At 38.5% G+C, this 23,859-nt stretch overlaps 1 protein-coding gene across 2 annotated transcripts; it reads right to left on the bottom strand.

Annotated features, from left to right (window-relative positions):
- Positions 1–5,015: 5,015 nt before the first annotated feature.
- Positions 5,016–15,310, bottom strand: nmi (N-myc (and STAT) interactor). 2 transcript variants are annotated; one of them, XM_044366308.1, is made up of 10 exons: positions 15,152–15,308; positions 15,006–15,053; positions 14,860–14,925; positions 13,920–14,078; positions 13,699–13,815; positions 12,273–12,435; positions 10,598–10,704; positions 9,347–9,533; positions 7,606–7,709; positions 5,016–5,834 (listed from the first exon to the last, which is right to left on the bottom strand). In XM_044366308.1, exons 2-10 carry the CDS (start codon positions 15,039–15,041, stop codon positions 5,631–5,633), a joined length of 1,143 nt encoding a protein of 380 aa, XP_044222243.1. In that variant the 5' UTR covers positions 15,042–15,053; positions 15,152–15,308; the 3' UTR covers positions 5,016–5,630. The 2 variants fall into 2 exon arrangements, with proteins under 2 accessions (XP_044222243.1, XP_044222244.1); XM_044366309.1 differs by lacking the exon at positions 15,006–15,053 and having other exon boundaries at positions 14,860–14,952; positions 15,152–15,310.
- Positions 15,311–23,859: the final 8,549 nt, after the last annotated feature.

The following is a 23,859-nucleotide window of genomic DNA, read 5'->3' as shown; positions in this document are numbered from 1 at the left end:
CTGAGCAGCTCCACTGGAGCAGTTAGGGTTAGGGGCCTTACTTAAGGGTACCTCAGTGGTGGTAATGAGGGAGGGGCAAGAGCTGCTTTTTCACTTTCCACAAGCTCACTTCTATAACCTTTAGGCCACCACTAAGATGTTATGTTTTTCCACCTACTTACTTTTATACCTCGTATTTTATAAGTGTTCTCGTCATCTCAGTTCTGCCCACACTGTGATCTGATTTCATTATGCAGATCACATGTTGGAGGTGGAGATGGGGTGTTGGATCTTGGGACAGTTATTGACAGCAAATAGTGTTCATTCTAGTGTTAGGCATCCTCGTAAGAAAGTAGAATAATGGGCCTCATGCAAGAACATTTTCATTATCTTATCCCAAAACTCTGACTTTTTTTCTGTAAGGTTTGCGTGAGTGTTTCAAGTCAGATTTAGCAAACACTCTTAAGTGCACAAACTTCGTAAATGCTTGTTTCAGCCTGATGAATGTCACCTGTTTATGAGGAGGTGAACATTTGTGATATTCAACCATTAACTTAATCAACGCCCCTAAAATTGGCAAATAAGGCTCTGTTTGTGAATAATGTTCCCAAAGAGTAAAAAGGAGAATTTCACACCACAGAACTTCAAGTCCTGCTATCAGAGCTCAGCAAACAGACACATAACAAATTTCTGAGTTTCAGTAGGGGACCCGAAACAATAAGAAAACATGAATCCAGCTGCCAACAACATGTCATCAGAGCAGCTCTGCACTTTGATAGAAATAAAGAGGGAATGATTTGACGTGAAGGTAGATGCTAAAAACCACCTTTCTACAGCATAGTGCTCCATGATTAATATGAGGCGGTCATGTGATAGTCACAAAGATTTTAGAGGAGAGAATATTATAGACTACGGTAGGTGATGTTACACTGTTGCTGCAACACTACTTGATACTGGACAGAGAGTGGCAGAGAGACAATGTCTGTCAGAGTGAGAACTTTAGCAACTACTGAAATGCAGAAGGTCCTGTGTAAAATAAAAATAATAATAATAATAATGATGGCCAATAAAAATCAGCCAATCTAAAAAAAATCTCTCATTAAATTGGCAGCCATGGTGATAATATGGTGAACAGAATATGAATTAAGTTTGTTTGTTACATATTTCATTGTAGTTGATTTCCATATCATATTTAAAATCTAAATTCATTCAGTCTAAGACATTATAATTCTAAGTCAAACACGTGCTTCCTCACTTGTGAAGAAAGGCAGACTGTTCAGGACTCATACCACAGGTCTGGACCACTTACCTAAGAGAGAATTTTAAGTGTGATAAAGTTGATGAATGCCACAACTTTTCTTAAATCACTCTTAAGAACAAATCTGTTCGTACAAGTGGTTCTTGCATGAGGCCCAGTGTCTTTATTTTCTCTTAAAAGTCTTTCGATGATTGTGGTTCTATGATGACTGTTTTATTTCAGTTTGATTGAATTGGTTTTATGTTTTTGCATCGGGGTGTGGTATGGTAACCCCCCCAGAAATTGACTTATTAATGTTTTCTCACAGCACCATATTCAGCAGAGACACCACTGGAGTACACTTTGGTCAACTAGTTATATATAATCATAGTGTCTAGATGAAACCAGTGAAAATGTGGATTAAATATGAAGTGTGGAACTGATGATCTTTTTTAGCTTAATAGCTTCATTATCTGCAGCTTTACATTTTACCCTTTCTCTGTCATTTGTGTATTTTTTATAATATGTTTGGGAGCCAAACCTTTCAGTGTCACACAGGGGTGAGTGTAAGATCAGACCTTCAATGGGGCTCAGCCCCTAATGAGAATGTGACATGCATACAGCACACCAAAAAAACGAAAAGTGATGAAAAATTAGGTATGATAGTAAAAAAGCAAATTATATAGCAATTGGTCTGTTAAAATGAACATACAAATGAACAAATTTAACATATTGATGTACTATCTTAAATGTAAGGAATACAAAGTAAAAACCATGACATAACAGGGCAAATGTCAGCCATTCTTAACATTTCATCTGTTATTTTTTAATTGCAAAAATGGCTCCCACTTAAAACCTAAAACATTATAAATAAATATGAAACATAAGAAGTGCGGTGACAGTCACTTATATTAAACAGCTGTTTGGCATTTATAGACCTGAACCCATTAGCTTTATCGGTTATCTACACAATAATGTTGTGGAGTTTGGTCCTCTACAACTTTGCCTGCTGGAGGAACAGCTTTAAAGGAGAAGAGAAAAAAATTGTGTAACCGCTTTAAAGAACTCACTGTTACTGATGCTGGGAACCAACCTAATAAAATATTAACCGATGGTATGAAGATTTTATTTTACATTTCATTTGATGTAATAACACAGTTACAGAGAGGTTACTGTGTAAATTATCACTCAAACTATACTTTGAGTCATGTTAACTTGATTTGTCACTGCAGACAACATATACAGTACAGACAGTAAGTGTTTGGATAGTTACACATTTTTTGTTGTTCTTCATGCTCTGTGCTTCAGCATATTCAATTTGAAGATTTAAAGTGCCAAGTCTCAGCTTTTTTTGAGTAGGGTTACATCAGTATTAAAAAAAACTGAGTGGGAGATATAGTCCTTTTAACATATAGTGCCCAAAGTTAGGGGTCAAATGCAGTTGGACAGATATACATCAAGTCAAACTAAATCATCATATTTAATATTTAGTAGAAAATCATTTGCAGTCAATGACTGGCTGATGTCTTAGAGCCATAAACATCAGCAGATGCTTTGTATCTTCCCTGGTGATGCTCTCTCAGGCCTTCACTGCAGACACCTTCAGCTCTTGCTTTTTAATCGGGTCTTCAGCAGATGGAATGCAGCTCAATCTGATCAAGATCAGGTGATCAACTAGGCCACCTCTTGAAACCCTGAAAAGCTCTTTGGTTGCTTTGGCCGTACAGTACCAGTCAAAAGTTGGGACACACCTTTCCATTCCTGAAAAGGTGGCCTCAATGAGAAAGTTTTGACTGGTACTGTATGTTGAGGATGGTTGTCCTGCTGAATGATGAAATGTGCTCCAATGAGTTTTGATGCATTTGACTGACTGTGACACACAGAATGCTCCTATATTCCTCTGCATTCATCCTGTTGCTTGTAGTAGTGACATCATCAATAAATGCCGGTGTGCCAGTTCCACTGGCAGCCATACATGCTCAAACCATAACAGAAGCACCACCATAGTTAACAGATGTGCTGCTATGCTTTGGCTCCTGAAATGTTCCTTTTTTTTCTCTCTGTACTTTCCTCTTTCCATCATTTTGATAAAGTTGATTTATATTTCATCAGTCCATAGAACTTTGCTCCAGAACTCTACTGCTTCCTTGCAGCCTGCCTTTCTGTTTTTGAGGCATACCAGGGGTTTCTATCTTGTGGTGATGTGGTTCTCCTGATCATTTACAAGGAAACATGTCCACCTACATCCTGGAGAGCATTCTTGATTTTTTGTGCAGTCCTGAAAGGCTTTTTCTTCACCATGCAAATAATTTTCTGCTCATCAACAAGACTTGTGCTCCTCAGTCTACCAGCTCATTTGATATATTGACAGACAACTCTCAATCAGCCCTGAGCCATGTGAGCTCGTTTGTGCAGAACTAACACTGAAACTAGTGTTTATTTTGTCAGCTATTTTTTTTATTTAGTCTTAGTCCTGTGTCAAATGTCCTTGTTAGTTTTTTTTTTAATCATACTTAGTCAACCTCATCCTGTTTTGTTTTTGTTTTTTAGTCAAGTTTTAGTTGACTAAGTCAGGGCATTTTAGTCTTATCTTAGTCAAAGAAAACCTTAACTATAACTTTTTTAGTATAGTTTTAGTGAATGAAAACTGTTGACATTTTAGTCGTTTTTAGTCATCATCATCATCATTTCAGTCAGTCTAGTCTAGCCAAAACCAATCATTTTTTGACATTTTAGTCAAACTTATTTCACATAAGATTTTATGTTATCATTATCTGATGAAAAACACAGGTTGAATCATTAAGATGAATCTTGCAGCTGTTTGGCACAGCCTATATAATGTAACACCGCACTCACTAATTGGTTTAATATAGCTTAAAAAAAACGTTACCAGACGTTAACCTACCTCAGTTTCTATGTGGTCAGCCTCAATGTGTCTTTTCAGGTTTGTGGTGTTCTAACTATTTTATGGCCACATTGCTTCCCCTCTGATAAAGCAATGCATTTGTTTTTTCTCTCAGCATCATTGTAACAAAAATGAGCCCAGATATCAGCTAGTTTCTTTCTCCCAAACCCTGTTGTTATCATTATTAATGTTAACTTGCTTTCTGTAAAATAGTTGATGTCCTCACTGTGCTCATTGTGCTGGTGTAGTCCTCATATGGTGTACACGGCACAGGAAACAGAACTGCTGCACATGCCATCCAATGATCAGGATATTTGGATTTTAATTTAGAAAAAAAAAAAAAGCAGTCCATAATATTTTGTCTCCTCTTTTTTGTTAACAAAAATAAAGAGAGATTTTGGAAAGTTTTTATTTTTTAAACTACATTTTAGTCTTGTCTTTTTTCATCAACAATATTGCATGTTGATATAGTCACAATAAGTGTTTAATGATCTTGGTGCCATCCTGTCATCATCTCGTCTTAGTCATGGAAAAAAAGGTAAGTGACGAACATATTTAGTCATAATTTTCATTAACAAAATTAACACTAGTTCAAACAACACAGCTGCCCAAGAAACATTTAGTAACCAAGTGTCCAATTACATTGGAACCCCTAAACTTTGGGCACTATGTGTTAAAAGGGCTATATCTCCCACATGGTTCTTTCTATATTGATGTAAACCCACTCAAATTAAAGCTGAGACTTGGCACTTTAATGTAGTATCCATTATTTTATTTACAATTGAATATGGTGAAGCACAGAGACCACAAAATGTGTAACTGTCCAAATACTTGTCTGGACTGTATGTAGTCTAAGTCTCTGTCATTCAGAAAAAAAAAAATCCCATGATTGAATCCGTGTTCAGAACTTTTATTACAATGCACAGCAGAAGAGAAAAACAGATTGAGAGTTCAAAAACAAGTTGAAGACGGGTACATTATAAGCCTAGAAAACTGTTTTAATGCTTTACAGACATTCTAATCACATCCATCATCAATCAAAGGGGAAGAAATAACTGTCACCTCTGTCAACTGGTGTGTAACCACTTGAACCTCCTATGTCATGTATTATTTAGACTTTTATCTCTTGACAGCCCAGGTTAGATTAATTGTAAATAAGAAATTCCACACTAAAGCTTGTATGAAGGGAAAAGACTGTGTGGTACATCAAAAGATCAAGATCATTGTTGAATGCCTTGCCAATGGCCTTTGTTTTGCTTTTTAACACCCTTTTCTATGTGATACACCAAATATACCATATCATCAAATGCATACCCTCTGTTGAACACACAAGATGAAATTACTATATCTTCTTATCTGACTCTAATCAGGATGACAAACAATCAAAAAAACGTATTACAGATATGATTCAGTATTCCAGACAAGCCTTAGGAGCAGACAGACAGATTACCAGTTGCTCTTATTACTTTCTTTACATGTTGTAGCTGGGGGGGATCCTGCTGGTTAAAGTCAGTCCTCCATGTCCTCCATGTCCTCACAAAAAAAGGCCTGCAAAGCCTTCCCCTTGGAGATGTACTTGATGCTCTCTATCTCACCACCGTAGTTGCTGGGCTTCTGGAAGTGAATCTCCAGGTGGTCCTGCAGGTCCTCCTCATCCTCCATGTCCTCAATGTCATCTAGGAGGATGGTTCGCTTTGGAGTGCCACAGAAGGTCTGAAATTAATCACAGACATCAGCATTGTCATAGTTCTGCTGCACAGCTTATTTATCGTATTCAGAGTTAGAAGAGATCGATATTGATCTGGTGAATTCAAGCTGACTGACTGCATATGAGTTATGTTCAATACTAAAAGGATCAAAATTGGGTTGAAATTTATATGAATGAATGAAGAAAAGTGAAATCTTCAGCATGCCACAGTAGCCTGCCGGTTTAGATGCACGCCACATAACTGCAACATCCATGGTTCGATTCAGGCAGTGGACCTTTCATAAAAACACGTTCACACCTAAACCAATGTATGACGATTAACAGAAAACTAAAACTACAGTGTCTTGTATCTTTATTTAGGCCCCCACTTGCACAGTATGTCTCCCTGACAGTAGTTACTATAACTTTAATAATTTTTGCCACTTTTGGTCATCTTTTGATCATTCACATATTTTGAACAGCATAAACCCCTTAATGACTAACAAACACTTTCCTACTAATCAGTCCCTCATTTACATCAAATATAATGGGAACAGCTGGTTTCAAGCACACTGGGTGAATGAAAATGTCCAGCAGCAATGATGGCAGTAAGCTGTTTTCAGCTTCCATCACTGCTCCTTCTGGTGGAAAGACAAAGCATTGCAACTGGTTTCCACATATGAAGGCCATTTCGATAGCTTATTTTGACTTATCCTTTAAATGTTAAGGGTCATAAACCAATTAAACTGCATGTGTAAAGGGTGACCCCGATCCAAAGGGCCAGTTTGTTAATACCCAAATCTGACAACAGTGTTTTTTGTGATGACTATAGAAAAGTGAATTCAGATTTTTTTAGACTTCAGTTATTCAGATTGGTTTTCTCTGACTAGAGAGCAGACTGCTCAGACAGAGCATATTCAGCTAAGTTTAGGATAAATTAAATAGAGGACAAAAGACAAAAAAAAAAGTGGCACCACTCATCTCCAACATACAACATTGTATTCGCCCATTGTTTTCACTCTCATCGGGGTGGTACAAAACATCAGAACCCTTGTCCAGAATTTATTGTACAAAATACAATAATCACTCCTAACCAATGGGTAAAAGTTAGAATTTCCTTTTTAGTACAAAATTAAAAGTTCTTTACTCTTTCAACCTCTTTATTTTTGTTTTTCACTTTTTGTTTTTCGTATGTAATTGGTGAATTATTTGGTAATAGTTTCAGGCACTGAACTGAACATGTGTCAGTGAGATGGTCTATGTAGTCTGCCAGCTTCTCCCAGTGGCAGTTTTGTTCCTTATAAATCCATTTTAAATCAGCAGATGTTTTAAGATGGATTCAGCATATCACTCTGAACTGACTGAAAAGACAGCCAGTTGCTTGGTTGTTATTCTCTTTATTTGTTTTTCTCTTTAATTCATGTTATTTCTGGGATAAGTTGGGCTCAGAAATGCCATCAAACAGAATGTGAGAGGTACCATAGCTACATATTCTGTATTCACTTTTTATTTAAAAAAACAAAAAACAAAAACATTGTGCCTTGTGTATGCTGAAACAATGCTGAACAACTTAGTTAATGATTGCTCCAACCAGTCTTAATGGGATGCCACTGTAGCCTCTTATTTAGGACACATGCCACATAATTGCAATGTGCACAGTTTGATTCCAGACCTTTGTTGTATGTCTTTCCAATCTCTCTCCCCTCATTTCCTGTCATCACGCTACTGTTGTTTTAATAAAGGAATAATAAAATGCCCCCCCCCCCAGATAAAAATGAACCAATCTTGGAATCTTACCTGAAACTTACGCAGCTCGTATTTGTAAATGGGTCCAACCTGTACATTCACTTCAGAGTCCAGATCCACACGGTACCTCCCTCTCAGAGCCAGACTCTCAGCAACTACACACAGGCACACATTTTAGCATTAATACATCATGAACACACTGATGCTCAAAAAGGTGGCTATCACTCAACAGTTCTGTTCATTGATTCCAGTAGTTGAAAATCCTGGTTGTGATTCTAGTTGTATTATTTAAGTATAAGTGAGAGTAGAGTAAGTAGAGTAAGAGAAGAAAAAGAAAACTGTAAAAAAGAGAAACTGCTGAAATGTTTGGGAGAGTAGGCTTCTGTATCTGTCATAAGATATTTTATGATTAAAGTTAGTAAAAACATAAAATATATTTTTTATCTTGGCATGTACAATTTGAATGATTGCAGTTTAATGCCTGTCTGTACCTGTGTTGAATGTCCTAGCATTAACTGGTTCTGGGGCATAATGATTATGACTAATTCCATGATGCCATTGAATACTTTGCCATGTCAGACATCTTCCTCCCCTGCATGGAATTATTGATGTTAACTGTATTGCTACACTTATTGCTTAGCACTAGCTCAGAGTTGTGCTTCATGAGAGTGGCTCAGAATAAGCCAAGCCTGGTTAACAAAACTGCTTGTTCATGAAATATTGTTGCAACATCTTTATATTGGTTGTGTCTCTATTTTATGGTAAATGGACTGTATTTGTATAGTGCATTTCTAGTCTTCCGACCACTCAAAACGCTTTTACACTACGAATCACATTCACCCATTCACACACATTCATACACTGAATGGGTACAGGGGCTATGGATTTGCTGTTATTTTCTATATTGCATATTGTTTGGGACCATAGATAAATATGGACAACATGTCTCCACTTCCTACCGCTATGCAAAAGTGAAACCAAAATATCTCCTTTCCGGGAGCTGCCATATTGCTTGTATGACGTAATTTGGAGCCAGAGTCTGCGCAGTAGAGTCGGGCAGCGGGATGGCGGCCCGCGGAACACTCCCCCTCAGCCGTTCCATGGCGTGACGGAGGTTTGAGAGTGGCTGTCACCGTTGTCAATCATGACGTCAGACCCCCTTTCTATATTGTCAAATAACTAATTAAAAACAAACTTATAAGAAAAATGAGCACTTGGACAAACATCAGCATGATAAAAACTACCTGAAATGACAGAAACCATCTTATTTGACTTGTACTTTGATTTTTTAGTTTTGCTCATGTCCCATCCACTAACATGGAAGGGGCGGGACTTATGACCTATATGACATCATGACGTCCATCTTTATATACAGTCTATGTTTGGAACTGAGGATCAGGGTGATGAGAAACAGCTGTGTCTAACTGGACCAGACCCCCCACACGGCGTAGGATTGGCGGACACAGGACATTGTGCTTTTTTAAGTCGATCTACAGGTGAGGCGTGAGGCACGAGGCGCGAGGCGCAAGGCGCGAGGCGCAAGGCGCGAGGCATGAGGCACAAGTGTACCTAGAGTACAAGGCACGAGTGTACCTAGAGCAGCGGGGAGTTTTAGCCACGACACAAAGTTTGGACGGCAGAGTTGAGGTGCGCCAGAGCCTGAGACGAGGTACCACGCGGACAGCCGTGTACAAGCCAGAAGTGATGTGATGTTTAAATACAATACAGAGAGTAGCTTCAAGTTTTCACTTGGTTTGAAGTCACATTTACACAAACAAACAGATAGTCATACCTCCAGGGTGGAGGAAGGTGATCTGTCCTGTCCCAGTGTTCTTATCGTACTCCACTTTCTCCACCTCTCCACCCCCTCTGCTGGGCCTGGAGAAACTCATCTCCAGTCGGTCCCTCATTCTCTCCTCTGGGATGGAAGGGGGGACATTGGAGACCTTGAGCTCCTTTTTGGAAACATCAAGGTGGATCTACATTGATGACAGGAGAGTGTCAAAGTAAATAATTTCCTCAATTTACTAGTCTACCACAAAGACCTGATGCTGGCTCTTAAAGCCATGTTGAAGGGAAGACACTTCTGGAACTGCAAAGTGCACAATTATACAGCCAAATGGAAGGCAACATGAGAGAAAATTTTTGTTAAATATCCTTAAAAAAGATTTTAAAAAATAAATAAAACAATGACTAAACTAACTAAACTAAAAAGTACAAAATAAAGCATAGTGTTATTTCAGGCAGCACACTGAACAGTCAACTAGCTCAGTCAGCTCTGGGTTTTCCTACCTAGCTACGAGCACGTTCATGTGAAAGAGGCAGGGTTGTTAATTACGAGCAACATCATCATAACCATGAACGAAATACTTCATATGATATGAGATGAAACAGTGATACCAAGTACCTGCCGAAAATTTCTGTTTTAGGGACAGAAAAAAGTCATAACCAACTAAGTGAAATGTTAACAACAGCCTGTACTCATGCAACATCAATAAGATGATGTAGAAACACTATAAATAATTTCCAAATATTAAAAGTAGGCTAAGGCTGTAGGACATGGAGGAATTATTATATATATCTTAACTATAGAGTGAGTATTTTTTGCTATTTAGTTGGATGATGAAGAAATCATTCACACATGTCACATAAAAAAACTTAAAAGAAACTGTTTTAAAAACAGAGAGGAATTAGAAATATGGAACAATAAAATGTTTCTACTGACCTATACAATTATATATTGATCTTTTTTACTTAAACCTGAAGTTACCTCGCTAACCCAAAATCCTGCTGCATAGTACATGCCTCTGTTGTGCATGAAAAATGTTGGTATTTATGCAGCTGAGAGATACTAGGATTTTATCTAAAATGTTTAGCCTTCTTGGATAGAAGTATATTTATACACTTCCATACTGAGAAACTGCTTGGAGTGTTACACAGTATGGCCTTCCGTGAACACTTTAAACTACTCATAAACAATCAATTATCTGATAAATGAAAATGCTGTTACTCTGTGGGAAATATGTAGGGCTCTTTTATTCACCTCAAACTTAACAGCTGGATCCATGGTTATTCTTTTTGGTTTCACAGCCAAAGTAGTGTTCTCACAGGACACTGAGCACTTGGGGATCTTCAGGATCTGAGAAGTCACTGGTAGAAAGAAAATATGACAGAGAATCACATCAGATGTGTATATAGTAGTGTTGTTTTTATTAGTTGACAAACTTTGGGTTGTGCTAATTATTACATGCCCCAGAGGTCAAACTTTTTTTTCATTTACTGTCAGAAGACAGCAAATCCTTCTCCTGTCTTTGAGTCATAGAGAATGAGTGAGTCACAGTCACCACTGTAATGAGAGGGCTCAGAGGTGCTCACAAGTGCTAAAAAGTGGCACTGAATGGTTGGCGACACTTTTATTTACTTACTCTGATCACATATTACCTGGTTCAATAATTATTTAAGGCCATGTTCATGCATACCTGTAAGCATTAAAGTCTAATTGAATTCGCATTTATTTATCTCTTCTTGCTGTCTAAAATAATGTAAATGCATTTCTTAACAATATTTTGTTAATAGTATTTATTATTAAAATAATAACATGGGTCTTTGGGGAAATAGCAGTAAGCTGGAGGGGCATGCTGATGTCTCTGTTTGATTGACAGCAGCTGGCAGGCTGCCAAAAAAGTGTTACAGAGAGACAAAGTAAACAAACTACTGTAGTCTGCAAGTCATGGGCAGACAGTGTGCTGTCAGCAGTGGTTTTGAAGAGTAAGTAACACCAGCGTCTAACTGGACCGAAGTGACATTTACTTACATGCTGTAATGTGCTGCAGCTACGAAGCTAATTAGCTATCTAGCCTGCTAACTGACGTTAGCCACGCACTGCCGGTGAATGTTTGTCTAGTGGCTTGTTCAATAAGATAGTGTTTTACAGAGCAGTAATTTAATTTCAGTTGGATTTTAAGATATCTAATACTGATGAATTTGTTTTCTTTCTTAAATGGAAATAAAACTTTTTTTTGTTGAAATACATGTTAAAACTCAACAATTTTGGTTTCACTACTTAATTTAAGCTGTCTTATTGGCACTGGCAATGAAACAAATGATCTGGACCTGATGAGGGAAGACACTTCTGGAAGTGCAAAGTGCAAAATTCCTCTACAAAATGGAAGGCCTCATGTGAGGAAATATTAGTTAAATATCCTTGAAAAAATAAACAAAACAAAACCATGATAAAATTATGCAGTTATCAAAGTTCAATGTGGGACAGTGATTATTAAAGCTTGTAAACTCCTTTGATTTTTGCAGTAAAAAGTGGTAACTAAAAACATTCAACAGGTCTAATAAGCAAGTATTTGACTTATTTCTTCCATCACAGTTCACTTGGAGGATGCAGGGCACATCCTCTTGGAACTATGAATGTCTATACAACATAAAAATTTTGTGCCAACCATCCAGTAGAAGTAGGACACTGGAGTGTCAAGTGATGCTAGTGGTGCTGGTGGTGCTAGAAGAAAAGTCAGGGGCTCAAATTATTAGGATTCAATGTCTCTGCACCATGACTATCTGTACCACATTTAAGGGCAATCCATCCAATAATTTCAGATATTTCAGTTTGAACCAAAGTGGTGGAGCGACAGACTGAAATTGCCATCCCTAGCACAATGCCACTAGCATGCATCATATAATATCATACAGTCAAAGGAACCTATGTGTACCTTTCTCTTCCTCAAAAGTGATGAGTGCCTGTCCTCCCTGCAGAGGTACAGTGGGTCTCTGGCTGATGGCAAACACTTCTCTGATTGACTGACTGTTGTCATCACTCTCCTCTTTATTCTGACAAGTGAACTTCACCTCTGTGTCTGGAATCTGGGCGTAGATCTGGACATGTGGATGAATACACTGAGTTACCAGTACAACACACTATTTCCATCTGTCAAATGATAAATGCTACATTGTATGTTATTGTTATCATTTTAATTTCAATGTTGCATTATATTATTAAAACATATTGGGTCTCATTCACTAATATATGTGTAGAAATGTTGTTACCTGGCTCACAAAATAAGTGCGCATGCAAAATTACCGTTGGATTCATGACACATTACCACCATGTGTATGTTAGTGAATCAGAATCATTCTAAATTGACAGGCATGTGCCCACTATCAGGAATTAGCATAAAACCACACCCCGTTTCTCAATATAAGGAAAGCTCTGATGGAGCGGTGCAGCAGTGTAGAGAGCTGTCACACATTGCAAAAAGTGTGGTGATGGTAAAAATGTAGAAAAACTTTACTGCTCAGAAGAAGAAGCCAGAAAAGGCAGATTTGGCTGGTAAACATGTCATTGGCACAACCATTCGGAGCCCAATTGTGAATACAGCCTGTATAGTTGTTGCACCACTATGTCCACTACAAAATAAAACGTTGTTAAATGTGTAGATCCGTGGAACTGATCTTAATAAATCTCTACTGCTGTGCCAGGTGCTCATCGTGTTTCATCTCTGTCCACAACAGATCGTGATGTAGTGAAAGCAGAGCGTCCCTCCCTATGCCACTACTGAACTGTCAGTCTGTGGAACACTGAACAGGCTGCTGGTTAACCAGCTGCATATATCACGGCCAAATCTGACAGCGAAATTCATCGCTGTCACATTCCAATATGAAAATTCCGAAATATAAGCGTTGTCATCTAAAAGTGGACAGGACAATTTGAATATATTAATAATTTCATTACATTTATGATGATGATAGATTACAACGTCTTAGCTATTCACGTTATAATTAGCAAATAAGTTGTGTATTGTTAGCAATTTCACACTTAAATGTTGTATATTTAGGCCCAATTATTTTTAAAATAATTGTGGTTGAAATATACTGTTTACATTGAATAAATATTGACCATATCATTTTTTAAAACTGTGGGACATTTACAATTTGTGCATACGCATGGTCTAAGGCAGTTCTAAATTTGTTTGCAGCGTAAGAACAAAGTCAGGCGAGAACATATTTATGAATCCCGGATTTGTGCATACGCACTGTTTGTGATTGAGGCCCGTTGTCTTTTATTTCGCTTCTCAATACAAATGAATGCAATGACAGTTTTGGCTGGTGCATGATTCTGAGGACTTTCTTCAATCCCACCTTGAATTTCTGCTTCAGTTTGGCAGAGTCAGTTCTCTTAGCCTTTAGCTCTGCTTGACACGTCATTAGTTTGTCCAGCAAATCGTGCTTGCGTTTGCCAAGCTTCTGGATTTCATCCTATGTGAAAGCATCATGTGAAAAAAATGTAGTGAGCTTCTTGGAATTCCATCTCATTTTTGCTTAGCAGCCTGTTAACATAACAGAGATGACAGTAACTGTACCTGCACTGCCTTCATGCTTTCATTGAATTCCTTCTGACACTCTTCCTGATTTTTGGCACAATCCAACATCTCCTGCTGGGCCTTTGACTTGGCTTCCTCTTCTTCCAGTTTTTCCAGTATCAGCCGGGATTTCACATCATGTGCTTTCTCTACTTTAGCCTTAAAGAAGAATTCAGGGAGAATACAGATAGAAAAGTGGACAGTTTTCTTAAGGACGAGTAAAAGTAGTTCCTGTAAAACTGTTCTTCTAGTCATATATATATATATATATATATATATATATATATATATATATATATGCAAAGACAAATGCTATAGAATTTTTAAATGTAATTTTAAATTAAACATACATCAAGAGGAGAGAGAAGATTTTCAATTACTTGTGCTACCACTTCTCCTTAAGTCTATATTTAAAGCACTGGCATATCTTGCTATCTGACCCTGTTCTGTCATCTAACCTCTGTGATCTTCCTCCTTTCATTTCCAACATTATCCTGACACAAACACTTCTTGCTCACATGTGTATCCACACATGCAATCAACTTGATATGCTTGATATCCATGTGGGTTATGCTATTTTTTGCAAAACTATCAGGTACACTGCAAAATAAACATATAGCATGTTGCTGTGCACTATAATAATATCAGACATGACATTTCCAATTCAACTTCTAATTCATGGCACTGACAAAGTCTTTCACCCAGAGAACGGGACCAAGATTCGCTTTGAGAAGTCAAGTCAAGTTTGTTTTATTTATATAGCGCCAAAGCACAACTGAAGTTGAAGAAACTTCACCTGGTCCGGAGCAGGTTATGTTCTGAGTTTCGGCTTAAGTTCTAAAATAAAACGGGTTGATGTACTTGGCCTACTGGAACTTTTATATTTTGGCCAAGAGAAAGGTGTTGAAATGACGTCAGTATTTCACGCATAGCTTCTTACCTTCCATGTATCCAGCTCTTTCTTGGCCTCCGCAAGTTGACTGTCTTCCTCCAAACCGCCGTCCATCTGACAATAAGGACTGTTACTGTATCACTGAGAAACGAGAAGTAACGATTACACTTTTCAAAGAGTTTAATCATGCTTACCTTGCCATTTATCGGGCTGTTGTTCGTGTCAGCCATGAATATGTTGACCTGATTGACGGAAACGAAATTCGGTAAACAAAAGTAGCCAATGTAAAATAAAGCCATAAATAAGTCATAATACACATCGCAAAGATAAACGACCCAACCTGTGACTGTATGTGGTTGCTGGTTTATTTTCCTGTCGAAACGCGAGACGAAAGCAAACACAGAGGCTCCGGTGCGCTGTAGTTTCCACTGAAGTGAAAATCAAAAGTGAAAGTAAAGCTGGATTTCTGCAACGCCACAGCCGAGACGGGCGCTGTTCTGTGGAAAACCATGTGTGCCACAATTACATAAAGATAGTGTACGCCGAGGAGTACATTATTTATTATTTTTTCAAAAAAATACAGACGTAAATGAACGTAAATTATTAAAATTCAACTTAAATGTTGCTGAGTGTGAGTTTAACTGGAATAAATGTTTGTTTCATCATCGGCGTCGCCAGGTTATTTTGCATGAGCTTAAACCCCGAATGTATGAAGCTGGACAAAAAAATGTAATATGTGTGACGCCGTTAAGCCACGTCTCAAATTCAAATATATCCTAATTTACACAGTCTTGCATCACTTTACAGCTGATAGTGACGCAGACTGGCCTCCTATTGCAGTTTCTGTTGCAGCTTCTAGGAGCGCTCGTTTTGTTTTTCGTTTGAACGTTGTTTCCTTGTATGAGAACATGGACCAACAAACCACCACCAGCTCCTGCTACGCGGGTGTTTAAAATAAACGAACCCTTCGTGCTGAAACCAGCTGGCAGACTGGAGCCGCTTTTATGGGACAGACGAATGAACAGTTCAGAGGATCATATATGACATTAACATGTGCGGCATCAAATAATAATGTCAGACAAAATACAGCGAAGTAAGTAGATCTTCAGTGAAGCTAAAGTTTGTTAAATTGACATGAGTGTTGTTTTAAAAACAGTTCATCTTGTGCTGCTGCTTTACATTACAGTAATGTTAATGTAGCTTGATAGTTTGGATAGCGACTGCTGATGTATTCCCACCGTGTGTCGTTTGTCCACAATTACTGTAATTAACGCCATATAAGTTAAAGTTCTGCTTCATGCTCTGTCAGACTTTTTTCCAGAGTGAGTGAAGGAATCAAGAGAGAGGAAACAGAAGTGAAGAAGAATCGCAGGATGTAACATTGATAGTGTTGAAAGAAAACAAGGAGAAAGTAAAGAACAGATTCAAAAAGAAAAAGGTGCAACTGATTCAAGATTTAAAGAAACAGTTTAAGGATAGAAAGAGAAACATAGAAGCAGCCCAGGCATCAGGTGATGGAGAGACATGAACACATTCAAAGCAGGGGGCAGAAAAAACTATCTAGATAAACCACTGTTCTGTAAATATTTTAAGGGCACAATCTGTTATCCAAACTAAAGGACATCCTAACAAACAAAAGTCAAAGCACAAGATTAAAACCTGCTATGAAAGGCCTTACAGAGCTTTGAATACAGGCACTAACACTATACAACAACTCTGTTAACGCAATATTTTCATCAGCTGTTAAAAGGTTGCTGACGTCCATAACTGTTGTAAACACGGCACTAAGATTGACAAATAGTTTCAGTTAGTAGGAAACAGTTGGTTGAGGTGAAAAGGAATCAGTCTATACATGCTTAATATTGTGGATTCCTGGCATTTAAGCAGCTGTGTTGCTCCACAACTGTCCACGAGTGTGAGTACCATACAGTCCTGCCCTCTGTGCTCGGGCAATGTGATGGTGAGACGGCACATTGAGCTCAATATTTCAATGATAGTTCAAGAATAAATTACAGATGTAATTGGGTAAGATTTGAGTTACCTTGAAAGGTGCTTATGGAATAGTTATGGCTCACTAGCATAAGCAGAATTAACAACGCTGGCTTGAATGTTTATGATAAAGAGGATCTATAATTTATGTTTAATATATGTGTGAGGCATCATTACACAATATGGCTTCAATTCACCACCTCACCACCTGCGTCGCCAGTGTCTCCTGTCTCCAAAATATTCATAAGCATGGGTAAGAGCTTCTGTACAGGTGTGCACATTCTCCCATCAACTTTGTTTTTATATATCCCAACTTTTTCGTGGGAGGTAACATATGTATCTTTCAAGCCCCATTTTGTGCGTATACAACGGTTTTAAATGAGGCCCCATGTTTCTTTATTTTTCCTTTTTGACTGTCAATCAATTTAGCTGCTTTTGGTGACTTGTATGGGCCTAGGTTTTAGTAACATAATGTTCTTGAGTTGTTTTATTGAATAATATTTCGTAAACGTTTAAGAAGAGCTCAATGACCTTAAAGCTGCCCTGTGAAGTTTTATTGTAAACAAAAGTTATGTTTTATGTCTTCTTCTTTTCCTCTGCCTTTGCTGGTGCATCGCATATAACAGCCACCTACATCATTGTCCTTGATCTCTTGCACAAAACAAATAAAAAGGGGACCCACTCATAAGAAACTGCTCCTAGCCCAACTAGAATGCATCCCTTTGATATACAAAGCAGAGCAACTGCATTAAAACTCATTGGACAACACTGTAATGTGCAATTATGAGCTACACTGCAATTAATCCCACTCTGTTACAGACAGGGTTGTAAGAGAGTCAGTCTAATTTTATCTGATATATTTTATTTTTTACTGGTAACTCGATGTTATATTCTACTTTGTGCAGATTATAACATGATCAATATGAGTACCACAACATACCACCTTACAGCAATGCTCCTTAAAATATCAAAAGTCATGAAAATATTCAAAATGATTCCTGAGGAAACATCACGTGTGTCCAGCAAGTGCACCACATATACTTCAGTTATTTTGTAAATATGGTTATTGATGTCAATTTTTGTAACATGACCAATTTAAAGATTCTGTAATTTAGCAACACATGCCAAATATGCCACAACTGAGCCACAACAGCTCCCTGTTGACAATGTAGCATCTAACAGTATATCCCTACTCCATTTTAAAGTGCTCAGTTTTCATAGTATAATATTTCTTGAACAAAATATGAGGGATGACAGAAGTAAAGTCAGTTATAGTCTAACTCAGTTTCTATACAAAATGCAATACAAGCAGATGTCACCCTTATGACTATCAGTTATGAAACAACAAACCCTTTTCATAATAAGAGGCCTTTTCACAGCAGTTGTTTTGAATTGTCATAGTAGGAAAACAAGAGTTTAATAATAACATTTATGATGGCTCTGTTTTAGTCAACTGTCCCAGTAAGCTGTGACAGTGTGACAGTGTGACAGTGAGGCAGCATGCATAATACCAAGACCCTGAAACTGTGCTGACTACTGAGCTAAAACTTTACTTATTGCCTCATTGCAGACAGACCTCTGTCTATTTGTACACCCATAACACAGAGACAGCACAGCTTGTAACACGTAGGGAGGAACTTCAAAGGTGATTCTTGCTTTGCACTTTTCTTTTATTGCCTATTTTTTACAACCTAACTTTGTGGAAAGGAGAAGGGGGACAACAGGTTATGGAGAGTCCCTTGGGAGTACTTCACGTGTGTCAGTAGCTCAGTTTTATCTCTGGGGAACACCCCCAACTCCAGGAGTGATGTCTAAATAAAGAAATGTGCGTCATGTAGCAGGTGACTCCCCTCGTTGAGACCTGCTGATTGAGGTAGCAGCAGAGCAGAGGAGAGAGACTGAGATAGCAATGTAACTGACCAGCGCGCTGGTATTTGACATGTTTTTTCAAATTATTTTTGAAATATTTGTATGAAACAAATATTCATAAAAAACCCACTATATGTGCTTTACTGAATAAGGTATTTGTATGCGGGCACACCCCTACTGCACACTCCGTTGGTTTATGTCAAACTCACGGAGTAAGCCTGAGATTCCTGTTCTTGCCCAAACCTTGAAGCCCCAGGGATGAGGTTTTAAACCATAGCATTGAACTTGCCTGCATTCTCAAAAACGTAAACGATTTAATCTCAGATCATCATATTGATTTATTTTGTCTTACTGAAACCTAGCTGTGTCATGAAGAATATGTCAGCCTAAATAAATCCACTCCCCCCAGTCATATTAATACTCATATTCCTCGAGACACTGGCCGAGGAGGTGGAGTTGCAACCCTTTTCAACTCAAGCCTAATCATCAACCCTAGATCTAAATTTAATTATAACTCATTCGAAAGCCATGTTCTTAGTCTCTCTCAGCCAACCTAGAAAACTTTACAGCCAGTTCTATTTGTTATAGTGTACCGTCCTCCTGGCCCGTACTCTGAATTCCTATCTGAATTCTCAGAGTTTTTATCAAACTTAGTCCTTAGTACAGATAAAGTAATTATAGTAGGTGATTTTAATATTCATGTGGACGTTGATAGTGACAGTCTCAGTACCACATTTATCTCCTTGTTAGACTCAATTGGCCTCTCTCAGTGTGTAAATAATCCCACTCACTGTCTTAATCACACCCTAGACCTTGTTCTGATTTATGGGATTGAAATTGAACACTTAATAATTTTTCCACAAAATCCTATTTTATCAGATCATTTTTTAATAACTTTTGAATTCCTATTTCTGGATTACACACCATTAGACAAAAATGTCCTCACTAGATGTCTGATAGTGTTGTAGATAAATTTAAGGAAACAATTCCATCAGTACTGAATTCAATGCCCTGTCTCAATACTACAGAGGACTCTTATGTTAACTTTAGTCCCTCCCAAATTGATAATCTTGTTGATAGTGCTGCAGGCTCATTACGAATAACACTCGACTCCATCACCCCCTTAAAAAGGAAGATAATAAAACAGAGGTTAGCTCCATGGTATAACTCCCAAACCCGCAAATTAAAGCAAACATCGCGAAAATTGGAAAGGATTTGGCATACCTCCAAAGTAGAAGAATCTTGCTAAGTCTGACAAGATAGTCTTAAAACATATAGGAAGGCCCTCTGTAATGCCAGAGCCGCCTATTACTCAGCATTAATAGAAGAGAATAAAAACAGCCCTAGGTTCCTTTTCAGCACTTTGGCCAGGCTGATAAAGAGTCATAACTCTATTGATCCATGTATTCCTATAGCTCTCAGTAGTAATGACTTTATGAGCTTCTTTAATGATAAAAATCTAACTATTAGAGACAAAATTAACCACCTCCTGCCCTCAACAGGCACCGTTCTCTCCTCAAACACAGGCACCTTAGAAACAGCTGTAAATCCTGACATATATTTGGATTGTTTTTCTCCAGTAGACTTTCCTGAACTAACTTCAATGATTTGTTCAGCTAAACCATCAACCTGTCTCTTAGACCCCATACCAACTAAGTTGCTTAAGGAAGCCTTACCCTTAGTGAGCACTTCTTTACTAGATATGATCAATCTGTCTTTAGTAACAGGCTATGTACCACAGTCCTTTAAAGTAGCTGTAATTAAACCTCTTCTTAAGAAGCCTACTCTTGATTCAGGCGTTTTAGCCAATTATAGACCTATATCTAACCTGCCATTTCTCTCTAAGATCCTTGAGAAAGCAGTCTCTAATCAGTTATGTGACTTTCTACATAACAATAGTTTATTTGAGGATTTTCAGCCAGGATTTAGAGCGCATCATAGCACAGAGACAGCACTGGTGAAAGTCACAAATGACCTCCTAACTGCATCGGACAAAGGATTTGTCTCTATATTTGTCCTGTTAGATCTTAGTGCTGCATTCGACACAATTGACCATCAAATCCTTTTGCAGAGACTGGAACATTTAATTGGCATTAAAGGAACTGCATTAAGCTGGTTTAAGTCCTACTTATCAGACTGATTTCAGTTTGTACATGTTAATGATGAATCCTCTGTGACGGCAAGGGTTAGACACGGAGTTCCACAAGGTTCTGTACTTGGACCAATTCTATTCACCTTGTATATGCTTCCTTTAGGTAATATTATTAGGAAACAAACATAAATTTTCATTGTTATGGCCAATTATATTTATCAATGAAGCCAGATGAAACCAATCAGTTAAACAAACTGCCTTAACGACATAAAGACCTGGATGACCTGCAATTTTCTACTATTAAACTCAGATAAAACTGAAGTTATTGTGCTTAGCCCTAAACACCTTAGAAACACATTATCTAATGATATAGGTACTCTGGATGGCATTACTCTGGCCTCCAGCACCACCGTAAGGAATCTGGGCGTTATCTTTGATCAAGATTTGTCCTTTAACTCCCACATAAATCAAATTTGAAAGACTGCCTTTTTCACTTACATAATATTGCAAAAATCAGGCACATCCTGTCCCAAAAAGATGCAGAAAAACTAGTCCACGCATTTGTTACTTCTAGGCTGGATTATTGCAATTCCTTATTATCAGGCTGCCCTAACAAGTCTCTAAAGACTCTCCAGCTGGTCCAGAATGCAGCTGCACGTGTACTGACTAAAACTAGAAAAAGAGATCATATTTCTCCCATTTTAGGTTTGCTACATTGGCCTCCTGTAAAATCTAGAATAGAATTTAAAATCCTTCTCCTAACTTACAAAGCCCTTAATGGATAGGCACCATCATATCTTGAAGAGCTCATAATACCGTACTATCCTACTAGAACACTGCACTCCCAGAATGCAGGCTTACTGGTGGTTCCTACAGTCTTTAAAAGTAGAATGGGAGGCAGAGCATTCAGCTATCAGGCTCCTCTCTTGTGGAACCATCGTGCAGACACCTTCTCTACATTTAAGAGTAGGCTTAAAACTTTCCTTTTTGATAAAGCTTATAGTTAGGGCCGACCAGGCTCACCTTGGATCAGCCCTTAGTTATGCTGCTATAGGCCTAGACTGCTGGGGGACTCTCCATCTGTAAGCATTCATGTAACATCAATGCATGTCACTAACTTTGCTTCTTCCCCGGAGTTTTTTTGTGCTTTCTCATCTCAAAGGAAACCCTGGGTTCTGGGCCGAGCCTTCGCGGTCCTTCACAGTCCTGTTGGCATCCTTCTCTGGCTGCTGCTGTGTCATTGTCATTATTGTTATGATTGTTGTTATGATTGTTGTTATTCTGTCCCCCCCCCCCCCCCCTTTCCCTCTTTCTTTCTCTCTCTCAACCCAACTGGTCAAAGCAGCAGATGGCCGCCCACCAAGAGCCGGGTTCTGCTTGAGGTTTCTACCCAGTAAAGGGGAGTTTTTCCTTGCCGCTGTCGCCAAGTGCTTGCTCATGGGGGAATTGTTGGGTCTCTGTAAATTAAAGAGTACGGTCTTGACCTGCTCTATGTGAAAAGTGCCTTGAGATAACTTTTGTTGTGATATGGCACTATATAAATAAAAATTGATTGATTGATTGATTGATTGATTGATTGATATATCAGCTGATTGGTCTTAGTTATGGTCCCAGTAGGGATAGTACGAAGTGCTGCATTCAAACCTCTAGCAGACTTTCAGAGTTTACTTTGTCACCCAGCCTTGGTAATCAGCTACAGGGGTGCCAGGTGTCCAGCTTAGCATTATTTTCATTCTCAGGTCAGTCGCCCTTGTGTTAAGGTTGTAAGGGCTTGTTGGGGCTTGGTACCCGTCAGTCATCCTGGCTCCCCCTATACCACAGTATATCTTACTATCTTACAGTAATAATATTTTCCTGCCAAAAATGTTGCCATGATACATTTCAGCGTCTGTTCAGAGTTATGATGTCCTACACTGCCACACAGCTACAGAGTTTACGCATCTTCCTAATTAGACCCAACAAGGGGTTTTTAACCCACTGCCAAGAGCTTGGGATTTTAAGAAACAGGCACCCATAGAGGCTTGCATCATGATTTCAGTATGGCATACCAAAGGGCGTCATCGTTGGAAACGTTGCAAGACTACCCTATACCAGGGAAGCTTCAAAATATGGATTGGATCACAGTGTACTGCATGGTTTGCAGAGACTTCCATCCTCTGCTCTATCTCCTGCCACCATTGAACTATTTAATACACAATCCCTCACAGATAAATCCTCCTCATAAATGACCACATCTTAGACAAGGGGCTTGATTTTATGTGTCTTACTGAAACGTGGCACAAACCAGAAGACTACTCTGTGCTTAATGAGGCCTGCCCTCCTGCCTATAGTTACACTGAAAAAGCCCGCAGTTCTGGCTGTAGTAGTGAAGCAATCATACACTGAAAGAAAGAGAACGATCAGGCATTGGTCTATACAGGCTCATCTTTCCTCCCTGAAATAAACAACCTCCTCACCTCACTGTGCTCCATGTCAACCAACCATTGTCATTGTTGGTGATATGAATATACATGTCGACAACCCCTCCCATCATTTCGCAGTGGAGCTCCTGAGTCTGATTGAGTGTTTTGGCCTGGAGCAGCATGCTGAGGTCCCTACTCACACCAGGGGGCACACACTTGACCTGGTCATCACTGGCTCACCTACAGGTCTGTGATCTAGGTGTATCTGACCACAAGATGGTCTCAATGGATTTGTCATTCTGTCAGCCCCTGCTAAACCTAAGAATCAAATGCTTTTTCGGAACTGGAAAAACATTGACCCCGCCATCATGACTATGGACCTCCAGCACATCACTTGCCCAGCTTCTCCACCAGTGGATGAACTAGTGGAACTCTACAATAATAATACTTGTATTATTATTATTATTTATTGTTAATTTCTCAACAACATGTTTTTTGGGGGAATTTACATTGTAAAAGAAAAATGACTTACAGCTTATTAGACATTATGTTATCAGAACACTGTTTCTCCATCAAAGTATTTTGGTCTCCTCTCTTTGATGAAATAGAAAGCTCTGGAAATTTGTTATATGCACAGTGAAACAACCAACGTCTTTCATATAGGATACTGGATAGAATTATCCTTTGAAGAATTAA

The sequence above is a fragment of the Thunnus albacares genome, chromosome 11 (assembly GCF_914725855.1).
Source record: "Thunnus albacares chromosome 11, fThuAlb1.1, whole genome shotgun sequence".
Classification (NCBI taxonomy): domain Eukaryota; kingdom Metazoa; phylum Chordata; class Actinopteri; order Scombriformes; family Scombridae; genus Thunnus; species Thunnus albacares.
This window is presented reverse-complemented; position numbering and strand designations above follow the sequence as displayed.